The sequence below is a fragment of the Condylostylus longicornis genome, unplaced genomic scaffold, assembly GCF_029603195.1.
Source record: "Condylostylus longicornis isolate FDR11 unplaced genomic scaffold, ASM2960319v2 ptg000010l, whole genome shotgun sequence".
NCBI classification, from domain to species: domain Eukaryota; kingdom Metazoa; phylum Arthropoda; class Insecta; order Diptera; family Dolichopodidae; genus Condylostylus; species Condylostylus longicornis.
Window position 1 is genome coordinate 22726347 of NW_026577979.1, and position 15716 is coordinate 22742062.

The 15716-nt window shown below is 26.4% G+C and overlaps 1 protein-coding gene across 10 annotated transcripts in view; it reads right to left on the reverse strand.

Annotated features, from left to right (window-relative positions):
• The window catches only part of LOC129619114 (disintegrin and metalloproteinase domain-containing protein 11), a 417704-nt gene that overhangs the window by 157229 nt on the left and 244759 nt on the right, over positions 1-15716 (reverse strand). For all 10 annotated transcript variants that reach the window (XR_008697842.1, XM_055534202.1, XM_055534200.1 and 7 more), the window contains exons 10-11: positions 13564-13731; positions 13329-13473 (exon numbers count right to left, since the gene is read on the reverse strand). Coding sequence is in view for 9 of the 10 variants with exons in the window: in XM_055534202.1 (XP_055390177.1) it covers positions 13329-13473; positions 13564-13731 (313 nt within the window). In the remaining variant the exon portion in view is untranslated. The remainder of the gene's footprint in view (positions 1-13328; positions 13474-13563; positions 13732-15716) is intronic.

The following is a 15716-nucleotide window of genomic DNA, read 5'->3' on the forward strand; positions in this document are numbered from 1 at the left end:
TAAGTGTTTGGAGAATATTTTTAAAAAATCTAATTTTAAAATATCATTTTTATGTTGGTAAATTTTATATGAAATAAAAAAATTTGCGATGTCAGATCCTGAACTTTAAAATTGTTTTCAGTTATCGAACTTTAATTTTTTTATAAAAGATCCTAAAGTAAATTAAAGTTTTTTAAACAAGCACATTTTCTTTTTACAATTTTTTGCGAGAAGAAATTTTTTCACTTATAATCAAGTTCTTTCGCAACCAACTATGACCAATTAAAATTTTACAAGTTCAATTAGATCAAATGAATTAAAAATGATTTTCCTTTTTAAATTTATATAAAATTATTGACAATTTGTAATTAAATTTAGAAATTTACATAAAGGATTAACTGAATAAAACTCCAGCTTAAAATTCAGATATCGTACTAACACAGATTACTTTCTTAACCAACTATAATTAATTATCTTTCTTTAAACTTAAGCTTATGGGTATTGTTTTCCTATAAATTACTCGACAAAATTTTTGCAATAACAATTATTCAAATTCAGAGAAACAAAAATTCATTGGCTTCAGGACCCCACTGTTATTCTTACATAAGCTTCGGCAAAATATTTAAAATTTCAACTTGTTCATTTTGTACGGAACGGTTTACAAGTAGTACTCGTAAGCATATAATTTTTTTTTTCAATTTCAATGAAAATGTTCTGAAAATGAAGTTTTTGTTTCTTCTTATTTTAAATCGTAAAATCGTAACTTTGTTATAATATTTAATTTCAAGTTGTTTACAATACAATTTGCCAAAAATATTTCCTTGCCACTTTTATTTTCGGAAAATAAAATTTATTGAAAAGTTTATTAACTTTTTTTTTATTATTTTGTAAATAATTTATTGATTTTCGCGTTTACAAAAGTAAAAAAATTTTAAACTGAAAAAATCCTTTTTTTTTGTTTTGTTTTATTTTATTTGTATTGGCAAAGTTTCGGGGAAATAAAAATCTATTTTTTTTTAATTTTTTTTGGTTTTAATTGAATATACACGTACATACATACTTTATTAAAAAAAAGTAAAAGACAATCAATGTAATTGGGTTAAATTTTTCCCTTGTGTTAATTGAGTACATATGCAAGTATGTGTGTGTGTGTGCAAAACATATGTGTGAGAACGCATTTTTGCACACATTTTTTTAATTAAAATGTATTAAACAACAGGTAAATCGGATTACAAATCAAATATGATTAAGCTATATGATATATTTTGAATTAAAATAGTAAGAGATTTGGAAAAGGGAGCAACTGAAGAAAAAATCCGCAAATTTGTGAAAATGGTGATAAGCGCTTATGGAATTGAAATTGCTTCTCAATAAATTCATACTTTTCAAATCATTCAGGAAATTTCTTAATACTTAGTCACTATATTTCTAAGGGTTATAATTACCCTTTTTTTTAAGCTACTGGTACTCAAATTAATATGATTAAATAAAGAAACATCAAGCTTTGTAATTCTTCCATAATATTTTTCTACCAATAATTTGGTAAATGCCCTCTAAAAACTTCGAAGTTATTAAAAAACGAGAAAAATAGAGTTAACTGTGTCAACTCTGTGGTACCCGTACGATTTTGTTATCCTATATGCGAATAAATATGCCGTAGCTAACTATGGGACAAACTCTGATTTTAAGTTGCCGTATTTATGCAAAATTTCTATTGTACTATCTTGTACTATTACTTCAGTGTTTTCTAATATATAACCAAATAACTTTTAAAGTTGTATTGCAGCTACCACAAGGAGCCAAGCAATTTCAACGACTTTTATCAAACATATCAGCCCTACTAATATATTTATTTGTACGAAATTTCATTACCATAACTTTTATAGTTAAGATATTAACTTTTATAATTAAGATAGTCAAATAAATTTTGAAGTTGTATGGCAGGTATTCGAACCAGTACCCCGATCATATCAAATTTAAATAGGGTTCTGGAATTTACTATAAAAATCATTTATGAAAATTTGTTGAACTTAGATCAATTAGTTTTTGAGTTATCGTGGAACGAACGGACAGACAAAGCTAAATCGACTCAGAATTCGACGCTGATCAGAATCATACACTTGAGTCTATATTTCAGATCATTATTTCTTGGCGTTACAAACAGTAAGGCAAATTTAGTATACCCTTCCAACATTACGTTCGTACGGGTATAATAATATTTTTCGGTACAGCTTTTTTTAAAAAATAGACAACTTGAAATTCAATTTGATAAGCTGAGTTGGGAAATATTTTGAATTTTTTTAAAAATTTGAACATTTGATAGTTTTTTCTTGCGAATGTGCTGAATTCTTTTAGTTAAAAAAATAAAAAAATTTTAACTTATCTGATTCGAGTTGTTTTGTTTAATATTTGAATTTTCGTATGTATGCAAAATCGTTAAGGAAAAATTTTTTTATAAAATAAAAAAAACTTTTAAATGCTTTACAATAACGCATTTATCAAAAAATATTTCAACATTTTGAAAATTTATCGGTTTTTATCTGTTGAAAACAAATGTTTTTTATCAAACTATATCAAAGACCAAAAATCACAAATCCATAAAATTAAATTATAAATTTCTGTCATATCCATTTCTATTATTTCAAATTCAGTGGCAGTAAATTCCTAAATCAATTAAATTCTTAACCAAAACAGAGGATAAAAATAAACCTCTATATACGTAAATACATATATTTTGCCATTTATCATTTGCAAAAGTTATTACACTATCAATCAAGAGAGAGCGAGCGGAGGAGTTGCAAAATGCAATTGTTAGAAGAGGAAATTTTTTTTTAAAGTGATGTCATGCTAGCCTAGTGGTTTTAAAAAATTTCAAACCATTTTCAATTTGCTTTTTTCTCGCTTGTTCCTTTTTTTATTTCTGTGCGCTAATTAATTTAATTACGTTTATTTTTTTGTTCTACACAAAAATTTATCATTATTCGTCTGTTGACGTACATATAATAAATTTTTGGTTTAAAACTTTTCCTTTTTTTCTTTCTATTTATGCTTTGTGTCCTATGCCTGTATGAGTTTTGAGTCTAAATTTTGATGTGCTTTTATTATGACGGGATGCTTTAACGCCTTGTTGCAGTGTTGCATATAAAATGAACTTAAGTTCTTCCCATTAAATATGTATGTAATAAGGATAAAGGAGATAAAATACAAATAAAAAAAGAAAAAAAAAACAAAAAAACTAGAAGATAGAGGATCAAAAAATTTTCATTTGTTTTTTGTTCTATTTTTACTTTGAATAAATTTTATTAAATTTTTTTTCTCGTTTTTCAACTTCAAAAAAAAATTTTTTTTTCTCTTATTTCCGGATTCAATTTGCTTTTTTGTTGGAATTTCGGGTTCTAGTTTATTATTTCACAATGTATATGTATATATGTATATAAATTTATAAACATAAAGTCGGTGGCATCTTTTAAATTACTTTCCAATTTTAATGGTATTATTGCATATTAAGTTTATTAGGTAACATATGCCTATCCAGCTATATTTTTTTTTATGAAAGGCAAGGACTTTGTTTACGAAATAATTTTAATATCTTTGTCTGAATAAGGAGTTTACTATCTCATACAAATTATATCATAATATATAGAATAATATCGGTTTACCCCAGACTAGCATCATTATTTTTCTTAAAGTATTTAAAAAATTTTTTGTGTGAGTATAAACAGTAAGAATTTTAAAACATTCTTCTTATGTACCTTATCTAGGAGCTCAATATATTATACACTTCATTTCCTTCTTAACGGTTAAGAAAAACGTTATATTGTAGACTTCATTCTCTCATTTTCGTAGAGACGACCAATAAAAATAATTATCTCATCTCATCCTTGAATAATTTAAGTTGTCAAACTACTATCAAAATAACGATGATTTTTAATAAAATGCCTCGATAGTGAAAATCACTATCAACACTATTGTGGCATTTTACTTTTATGATTTTGCAAACAATTACGTTAAAAGGGACAAAAAAGGAGATAAGCCATGAAGCCATAGACAAATCTGTGTTTTAGAAATATGATTTCAAACAAATATTTTTTATTACTGTAAATTGTAAAACTAGCTCGAAGCTTTTAATAATGATACAATAAAATCTTCTATTATGAAAATTTGGGTAAAGATAATATAAAAATTTAAAATATAAAAGGAAAACTTCCATGAATTTTTTGTTAAATGTTCTTTTGTGGAATTGTTCTATAAAATTCTTATATGAACACTTTACAACGCAAAAAAAATTTAAAACAATTATTAACAAAAAAAAACAAAGACATTAGAAAAATGTTGTCATAATCCCCCACAAATTTATTTATTATTAGAATATTTTGAAATAAGGTTTGTACATTATAATTTTAGCAAAAATTATTATTTTATTCTTTGATCTTCAACAATTCCTAAGTGGGTGCTCAACGGGCCAACGCGATTATTTTCATAAGCATTATTTAACAGTATTTTAGTTTCTTGCTACTAGTAGGTTTTTGTTGTATAAAGTTTGTTGTAAATGACTTTTGTAGTGACTACATAACTAGGTAAAATTCATATTAATTTGACGGTAACCTCGTATTCAATAACACAGCAATTATTATATTTAAAATTTTCACATTTTGAAATAAGAAATGAATAGTTAGACAAAAATATTATCAAACTCAAATATGTAATAAACCTGAAGAACAAATTTAAAATCAAACTTCATGATTTTGAGCTTTTGATTTCAATCCAAAAAAGTTGTTATTTCAAAGATTTAAATAATAAATTAAGTCGCAAAGAAGTTATGAATTAAAGCCAAAAAGCTGTTCGTACAGAAAATACAGAATTCGAATTATTGAAGAATTATTAATCGTTCAATAGAAATTTTGAAATTTACTTAGTTTCGAGATAACAATTTGCAGAGTTTATATAAATGTAATAGTAGAATAAATAATAGGTATAAGTGACGAGTATTAAATCGAAACTCTCTCAAAATTTTCTTTTTCAAATTAATTTTTTGAAACCTTATGACTTGGGTGTGAATTACACCACGGAAATAAAATCAAACGTGACGATATCGAACCTACTAAACATATGTGATTTAAATGAATAGTTGTTCTACTTTAGATTTTGGTGACATTATTAAAACTAATAGGGTATCTTCTAAGATCCCTGAATTAGTCATTTAAGCTAGATTTAGACCAGAAATAACAAAGAAAATAAAAAAAACATGGAAGTTTTACACCCCAATAACTTAAACCAGAAAATGGAAGTTTGTATGAGATTTCCGATATACGGATCCTTCCTATAAAGCTCTCTTATAAATAGTTTTTTTTTGTAAATAAACCGCTGAGCAACATATGTCGATTATTTAAATAATCACTTAAGTCACAAGACATATAAAGCTTATTAGTCAATATACCCTAAAAAAGGTTATTGACTTTTTAGATAAACAGAAGAACTCAAATACTAATCTCAAGAAGTCATTTTTTTAGTGTAGTGAAAAATTGCAAATGTTCCTTGTGAAAGCTTGGTTCCAGAGCGATAGTATTTCCCAAAAATCAATATTTATTAACTAAATGAACGTTTTAAACAACTAGAGTTGCAACATGAACTTGCAAAAAAACTGTTGATAATTATTTTGACTATTGATCGTCAAAATAATTATCAACTGTTAGTTCGTAAAACGGTCCGTAGAAAAGGTTTAGTCTCTTATATCAGATTTACCCCAAAGTTAATCAATCCGTGAAAAGACCAATGTAAATATAGATAAATAAACTTTTCATTAGAATAGATTGTACCGAAATTGAGACACAGAAGAAGGGACAAACTGGTAGATCCACAGATCAACATTTTGAATTTTAGGAATTTTATTACAATTTTTAAAATATCAAACAAATTAATTCAATGCAGAGACAAATTTTTTTTAAAGTTTAGTTCCTTATATCTCCAAAAGTATGTAGGTTACATAATTTACTTGAGATTGAAAAAAAAATTAAAAAAAAATTCTATTCTTTTTCTGAATTTTTTTTTCCATTTCTCATAATACCACCCCATTATTTAAGAGTAGAGTAGGGTTGCAATGTTTGTTCAATTTAAGAAAATTCCCTTTTATTTGCGAAATTTGTTGCTTATCTTCTTTGAATCTGTTTTTTGTGCATCTACAATTTTTCTTTACTATAAAGCTATCAGCTATCTATGCAAAAGGAAAGAGCATGTCATGTAGTTACATAATTATATTACGTTCGTACGTATACATGTCTGGAATATCGTTTAATACCAAAATAAATATAAAACTAAAGTTTTAATTTTAGCAAAGTAAAAATAGAAAAAAGGATTCGAGAACTTCATAAGAAATTGAAGAAAATCATAAGGGAAGAAAAATAAGAAATTTAAAAACTAAAATTTAATTACAAAACCGAAGAAAATAAAAGGCAAAGATAATCGAATAAACTTTAAAAAGCGAGCGTTTTAATGCTAATTATATCTTTTTCCAATTTAAACAAATCAATTTATAATGAGATCCCTATAAAATATTCTGCTGACTTTTTTTTATGTGCGAAAAACTTTTTCGTGTTTTCTATTAAATCATTATTTTTTTTCTATATTTCATTCCAACACAATATGAGTCTGACTAAGTTTTATGGCTGATTGTAGGCACAAATTAAAATATAAAAAACTTTAGGCTAATGTCATCTCATATGAAATAAAAGTAGATGAAATAATTAAAAGGATTAACGAATGTGTATTTGAACTGTAGAGAAAAAGGCTTTTATTACGTGTCAAACGAAAAGTTTTTTTCAATTTTAAAAATTCCTACATGGTACAGAACAATCTCTGATTATTTTTACCATTAGGAAAAATTGAAGAATATTTAATTCAACATTTTTTATTTTCATAAAATACTAAAAGTACGCATTGAACTACTTAAGCTTTGAGAAGATTTTTCGGTATTAAGGTTTTTTCAGTTTCTTTGTTTTAATAAATAATTTCTTGAAAAGTCATAATTGGTTGGAAATTGGTTTACACTGTACGATGTTGCGTTTGGTGACTTTGGAAATTGGTTATTCACAAACAAGAATCAAGTTTTTGGGTGTGGTAGTTTTAAGAAACCTGGACATCAGTAAACGAAAATTGCAATCGAAATGATTTTTCATTTAAAAACTACAAAACAATAGAAACTTATGGAAATTTTCTGGAAATTATTCGAAAATCTCGAAAGGCTAAATGAACTTACATAACTGGCAAAGCAGATAAATATGAATCACTTACCAAAAAATATAAACTATTCACAGAAAAACTAAAAATTCTTGATTGCAAGCGAACAATCTTAAAATCAAAAAAATGTAATATTTATCACAAGGTTTTAAGGCCTTTGTGGCTCTGCAAAACAGAAATAAATTTAATAATACAATATAAAGTGCCAATAATATTTATATAACGCGAAGAATAAGAAAAAGTAAAGCTGAATTTATATAAAATGTGTTGAAGTTTTACATTCAGTAACTGGAGGAAGAGCTTTTTTAAAAATATATAAGTATAATCATGTATGAAATTAGCATGTTTTGTTCTCAGCCTTTGTCTATTATTTTTCAATAATGGTTAAATAGTTTTTACGTTTTAAAGTAAGTGCTTATTCTTTCTGTCTTTTCTTTGCTACTGGCGACTTATTTAGCTATTTAACAACGGAAACGGATTTAACGAATTTAATAGTAAAACTTTTTTACCGTGAATAACTTTCGTACTGTAAAAAGACCATTAGTGCGCAATATTTATAAAAAATAAAGTTTGATGAACCAAACCTTGTTATTATAATATTTCCTTAATTTAGTGTAGCTACGTTATACTTCATTTCACACAATAAACAAAAATCGTACAATTATACATCCATATACATGGAAACCCATTGTACGAAATGAGCGATTGAACCAAGTTCGTTCAGACTGAATCTAGGATTTTTTTTTAGGATTTTTAAGTTGATTTTATAAATTTTAAAGTTAATAGCAATTTTACAAAAAAATTAAAACTATTTTATCCTTTCGTGTAGTACTTTCATAATTCAGGAAACAAAATAGTGCATTCAGTCAAGTTCTGTTCACATCCAATTTTGTTTTTGTTATTATTTGCTTTTCATTTTTCTAAAATATTTTTTTACTACATTATTTTAATTGACACTTTTTACGGTAAATGATTTTTAAAATAAATCGCCCTAATATTAACCACATAAAATTTTTATACGTCTACCTATGCTTAGATGTTTTGTATATTCAAGAAACCTTTGATCTATGTTCGATAATAATCTAAATGAAGATTTAAACTAATTTGCTGGCTATAAAATTTACCACAAACTTGACATAAATATAGTTTTTATTTACATGTGGATGCACAAATAATCAAATTAAAATTATGTTAGCATGTATTTGTATTTTTAACCACAAATGTTGCGTGAATATGGTTTCGATTATTAAAATACATATTTATTTCATTTAAAGTATTTCATTGAAAATTGTTAAAATTTAAAATCAAAGAATTGATTACTTTGGAAATTAAAATTTGATCAATGTCTTTGGTAATATAAAACAATATGTAAGCCACATCTGTATTTTATTGTGTGGTTACGGAAATCTAATGTTCTATAGTTGTGTACATGTATTGAAATCTTAGGTCACAAACATGGTTCGGATTAAATATTAATGTATTTATAAATTTGTTTCAACATTTAAAAGAATTATAGACTTTCAGTTAGAGATAATTTTCCAAAGCATAATGTTGCATTTGACATATATATATATTTCTAGGAATACCCAAGGAAAACCTGTATAATGTCTTGATTGCAGCAGTTTTCTTTTGATAAAGTTAAAAATTTTAATTTACTTTGGTACTCTGTACCAAAACTTTATTTTTCTTTAGAGAGTATCATTTTGAAATATTACGAAATATCAAATTTAAAGAATTTAAGAGAAAATATTAATTAAAGTTTTATGTCCTATCTAGCATAATATTTCGTAAGCCAGGGTTTTAATATTATGTGTAATTAATACGAATATTACAATCTAATACCATACTGACACAAGAATGTTTTTTTGTACCCTGCACGACCCTTGTACCCTCGGACAACGAGTTCGCGTACCCGCCATACAACTCCAAAAACTAATTTTAAAAATTTGGAAAAATAATAAAATCAGATTCATGGAACTTAGCAGTCGCATATATTCCTGAAGTTTTGTTGGAATAACTTGAATTCGGGTACCTGCCATACAACTACCATACCAAAGAAACCTTAATTATTTGGGAACATAATACAGTTAGGTTCATGAAACTCTGCAGTAATGTGTCAAATTATAGGTCAGACATATTCGTACAATATCTATAGAGTGGTTTGATAGTTTCGAGTACTTGGTATATAACAATGAGAACTAATTCTAGATGTTTAAAAACAAATTTTAAACTCGGGTTGTCAAGGTTCAAGGTTTAATTTGGTCGGTTTTTACCCACTGAAACGCTTTTACTTGCTGTGTTTTGTTTTAAGCATTTTAATCGTTCACTCTCTTTAGTTGAATTGAGTAAAGGTTTTAAACGGACAACTCTAATTGCAAAAATAAAAATATAAAAAATGTTAAAATTGCGAAATTAAAATTTTGCGTGCTTAAATAATTTTTTTTTTTATTTACAAAATAATGTCATTATATAATAATTACTAAATCGACACAGGAGGAGATAAAAATTTGATATTTGTATTCAAAACTTGATATAGCGAGTGTTTCAACCTTTTACTACATACATATATTTAAATATACATTAGGAAAGATAGACGTGTACTTATTTACATTAATATAGTCTGACATTTTGAATTAATTACAGTACCTATAGCATAGTCTCATAGCTCGATGTAATTAGTGGGGACTATCTTTTTTTTTTATTTAAATGTATTTTGTAGAATAGGTAAGATATTAAAATTAGTAAAGCATAACATCTGGAAAATTATACCACAAAAATTTATGCAAAAATACAGCTTGAGGCAAATAAATTTATGCAAAAATAAGAACATAAACTTTTTAAATTCTTATAAAAGTTTTGTTTTTGTTCTTTTTTAGCAGATTGTTTAGTTCTTTTTTCATTTTTATTATATTAGGAGAAAAATAAGAGAAAACACCAGAGTGGTAGATGCTACAGAAAAATGAAATTTGCGTAATAAATTTAAAATTTTCATTTAATACAGAATTCTTGTTGTTTTTACTGCTGCTTTCTTTCTTCTCTCTCTCTTTTTAGATTTTTCTTTCAATTATTTTAGTTTTTGTTGTTGTATTGTATTTTTTTCGTATTTTTTAATTATTTTGAAAGTCCTAAGTTAATTTTTTTTTGTTTTTTTTTTTTACTGATTTTTCAATTATTTTTCATCAGTAATTAAGTTACCTAGCTAATTAATTAATTTAGTCTCTTCAAAAATGCTTTTAAAATGCTTGGAAAAACGAGAGCTATTTTTATTTTTTCAGAATTTTTTATTTTTATTTTGTATCCTGTTTTTACTTTCCTTTTTGTACATATTTTTGTCAATAGAAAAGCCATCATGGATGTCTGGAATAAAAAGTTACGGTTTCAGGGTTTTAGGTTCTTTATTCGTATTTTTTCATTATGGTATAAAATTTTATTTTTTTTTTATTTTTTTTTGGCTATTTTTTGTTTAGTCGTAAACTAGGATGGCAAATACAACTTTACATTTTGGAATATCTAAAAATAGGTGTACATACATATGTCAATGTATATAATTTTATGTGCTTACAATTGTATATTTGTTAATTTCAATTTTGCGTTTGAAATACATCAGCCGAATTTGATGTTGGTTTTACGGTAATAGCAGTGGTTTTTTCTATAGTTTCCCATAGAAATTTAAAAAAAATATTTATTTTTCTACTTTTTTCATTATGCTATAGTAAGGACGTGAAATTATTTTCTATTATTTTTGTTTTTTTTTTATAGTTTTTTTTTTTTGTAAGAGAGGTGTATAAAATTTATAATATATATGAAAAGGAAAATGAAGGTTGAGATAATTTTTTAAAAGGTATACATACATAAGCAATTTTATAGAAAATAGAAAAAAAAAAACCAAACAGAAAAATATTTGTATCAAATAATGTAGTTTGAAAGCTTAAAAGTCCTTCACGTTTATTAGAAATATAAAGAAATGAAAGAAAATCGTATATAGAATATTACGGATCTTCAAAATATATATACTCATGTATGTATACTGATGTGTATATACACATACCCATATTTAAAAAAAATGAAATGTATCGCATTATATAAGTCGGGTATTAAGTTAATTTGAATAGACGTTGAGAAAAAATTATAATAAAGATCTTTGTATACAATGCGATACTTTTAAGGTTGACAATAGAGGAATATAGGTATAATACCAAACTAAGCATAACTGTGTATTCATATAAAAAATAAAAATTTTAAAACGTTAAAAAATTTTTTAACTAATTCTACCGGAAATTAAATTGGCATGGGAATTCTATATGTATGTATGTATAAAGGTATAAATCTAGGTACAGCACAAACAATTGGTTTATAATAAGGTAATATGAAAGGATAAGAGATTTTTTTATATAAATTCTAAATGAGTAAAGTAAACCAAAGTAAGTAAATAACATATGCATATTGCTATATTGAATAATTTAGGTTTTTAAGTCAAATCAAACTAATAATTTTAAAGAGAAAAGAGAATACTGTATAACTCTGTGAAAACCAAAAATTACAAAAAATCCAATATAATTAATAAGTTGAAATGGACAGCTAATTAGGTTAATTATCCTCTTCGTTGATATGAATATTTTCTTTTATCTTCTTATTTTATAAAGTGTTGCTAAAAGTGAGTATAAATTTTTATTATATGATTAATCTGTAAGCCTGCATGCTGTTAAGATTTCCTTTTGTAAGATTTCCATTTTTAGCGTAATCTCTATTAAAAGGTAATTAAAAGAATAAAAGGTAAAAGAAAAGTTTTGATTTGAATTGTTATTTTAACATCATAATAAAATTCATTGATTCATTCTTCGAAAGAAGGAAGTGGTTTATTTTTTATTCACTTATAGAACTTTAACGCAATTCTTGAATAAATTAAGATTTTTCTTTTGATACCCTTCATGCTTATTCTAAAATTTTAACATTATAAAAAAACTAACTATTAATTATAAAAATCTAAATTATAAAAAAACACATTGTTTCCTAAAATCTTATTTTTGATCCAATTGTCTCTAAGCATTTATTCTCATTTATTTCGTAAACTGTTACAACTGCACCAAAAAGTGTTATTAAAAATATTAAGGAGAGTAAATCAGAATTTCTGAATGTTGGAAAATTTTGGATAACTGCCATACTGGGTCAACGAAATATATTAGGGCATTTTAAAAAAAAAACAAAACGAAAAAATTTTCAAAAAGTAATTTTTCAAATTGTTTCAGTATCTGAACTAAAAACGTTATGAAATCCTTTGTTTTAAGCCAAAAAAATTATTTTTTGAGATATTAGTTCTATTTAAGAGCCTCGTTGGTTTCGGTGTAGGTCTATTGTAGAATAACTTTTTCTCACAGGTGAAGATCATTATGCTGGTAGATGTCAATGCACCAAAATACGGCTCTCTCTGTGTAGGCGTATAACAACGCCTAAAACTGTGCGAAATTTACTTTCTAACCAACAGGTTTTCTAAAAGCAAACAGATTCATGGTGATTGGATCTGAATCGGAAGTGCAATCAGATGTTAATTAAATGGTTTATTTTGCTAATATTAATTTTGGGAACTATCTTTAACTACATTTGTAATAAAATTGAGTGAAAAAATTGTTATTTTGTAAAAAGTAAAAAAGGCACACCTTTAATTAGATTTGCAACATATTATACAAAATGACAAAAAGAATAAGAATAATATTAAAAATATTTTTATAAGATAGCTGAAAGTTATATAGTCATATTACAACTTTTTACTTTAAAGTACTTTTTGATAAATCTAAACAAAACCAAGTATTTAGAGTCAAGAAACCGCCAGCGCATAATATACACCTTACATCCTGTTAGCTATTATTGCATTACTGTAGCCATGAAATTAGTTACCAAATGAAATTAGCTTTACAATAGATAAGCAGAACTTGTGTGGGAAAGATGCAAAGTCGTTAAATGTGGTAGCATTTTTTTTTATTAAATTGTTATTTATTTTAATTAGTTAATTTTCTTATTTTAGTATGTAAGTACTGTGTTTACTTTGCATTTCTATCTTTGAATAAATAATGCTTTTGTTTAAATATTTAAAATAAAGTTATAAAGTTTTTTTCACTTACCCGATAATCCTTGTCTTGTATGACCACATGGGGATCCATTTTTTTTATATACATCTGGTGGACATTGCCCGCCTTCGCCATCACAATATTCTGGAAGATCACATTCATTGGCAGTGTCGCGGCACATAACACCCCTATCTTTTAGCTATAAATAATTTCACAAAATTATTATAAGTAAAGTAGGAAATTTATGTTTGCAATTTAAAGAAATTTCCATGAAGGTGAACAAAATTACCTTGCAATTCTCACAGCACTCTCCTCCTGCACATTCGGCTTCTGTTTTTAATTTGCAAGTTATACCATCACAGCAAGGATCTTTTTGGCATTCTTCGAATGTTCCACAATCACATTCTTCGTCTTCTTCTACAATTTTGTTGCCACAATTTCTGTGGATCATTTCAACCTATGAGAATTAAAATGTATTAAGACAAATACATACACTTTTTTGCTATTAATTAAATGTCGCATGTGTTATATTTTAATTAAAAGAAAAACAAATTTTAGAAAAGAAAAAAAGTTTAAGTTCATTTATACAATTAAGTACGAGTACAAACAAAATTGATATAAAATACAGAAATTTTCTTAAAATATTTTGCATAGTGTTGTTGTAAATATTTGTTAAAGAAAAGGAAAATTGCTCCGAAATTTAGATATCTGAGATCTGATAAATTAAGATAGAATTAGAATCACACTTATATGATGAACAAATATACCAATGAATATATTGTACTTCTATTTCATTTGTCCATGAATAACGTTCAATATCAAACTTATTATAAAAATTAAAGCAAAATCTTCCTTCTGTTCTATTACAAATTTAAAGTTCAGCTTATCTTCTTTTTATACCCTGCACTTCGTGAAGGGTATATTAACTTTGGTATGGAGTTTGTAACTACTTGAAGGAGTCAACTGCGGTATGGACATATATATATATTCTTGCTCAGCGTAAAATTCTGCGTTGATTTAGACATGTCCGTCCGTCCATATATTTTGTATATATGTGTCCAATTATATTCTACATATGCTCTAAAAATTTTAATGAGATAGCTGCACCGGTTCGGGTGGCTGCCATACAACTCCAAAAGTAAATTTTTTATATTCGGCAAAATAATAAAGTCAGATTCATGAATTTTGGCAGTCGTGTGTCCAATTATAGGTCAAAGATATTTCTGAAGTTTTGGCGGGATTGCTTGACAGGTTCGAGCAGCTCCCATACAAGTCCAAAAGCTTATTTTAAATATTTGGAAAAATAATAAAGTCAGATTCATGAAACTTGGCAGTTGTGTGTCCAATTATAGGTCAAAGATATTTCTGTAGTTTTGGTGGAATTGCTTGACAGTTTCGAGTGGCTCCCATACAAGTCCAAAAGCTTATTTTAAATATTTGGAAAAGTAATAAAGTTAGATTCATGAAACTTGGCAGTTGTGTGTCCAATTATAGATCAGATATATTAGCGAAGTTTTAGTGGAATTGCTTGGCAGGTTCGGGTACCTGCCATACAACTCCAAAAGCTAATTTTAAATATTTGGAAGAATAATAAAGTCAAATTCATGAAACTTGGCAGTTGTGTGTCCAATTATAGATCAGATATATTTGCGAAGTTTTAGTGGAATTGCTTGGCAGGTTCGGGTACCTGCCACACAACTCCAAAAGCTAATTTTAAATATTTGGAAAAATAATAAAGACAGATTCATGAAACTTGGCAGTTGTGTGTCCAATTATAGATCAGATATATTAGCGAAGTTTTAGTGAAGTTGCTTGGCAGGTTCGGGTACCTGCCATACAACTGCAAAAACTAATTTTAAATATTTGGAAAAATAATAAAGTCAGATTCACGAAACTTGTGTGTTCAGTTATAGATCAGACATATCCGTGAAGTTTCTATAGAATGGTTTCACAGGTTTGAGTAATTGCTATACAACAATGAAAGGTGCAGGGTATAATTCAATCGGTTCATACCGACTGAAACGTTTTTACTTGTTTTATTCTTGCCTTTGTTTCTGAACTTATAAAGTTAGGTTAAACCAATGGTTTGTAATGTAGCACTTATCCCTTAAACAAGTGCAAATACTGCTTCTAGAAACAATCTACATAATGTACTGCATTATTAAAACTACTTTCATTCACACCCGAATACACTTCAGAGATTGCATAAATTTTGGATGCAATCTTTGAAAAAAAACTAAAAAAAAATTCAAGAGGGTTTTAACATAATGCGCCAATTTAAGGGTTAATTGCGTGAGTTAAGAAAAATAATTATATTTTTTAATGACATGGCATTTTAAATGACGGTTTATAGAAATTTGGAAAAGCTTATAGTTTCGGAAGGATTGGGAGTGGAGCAAAATGAGCCATTTATTAGTGTCTAAAAACTGTATTGGCAAAATT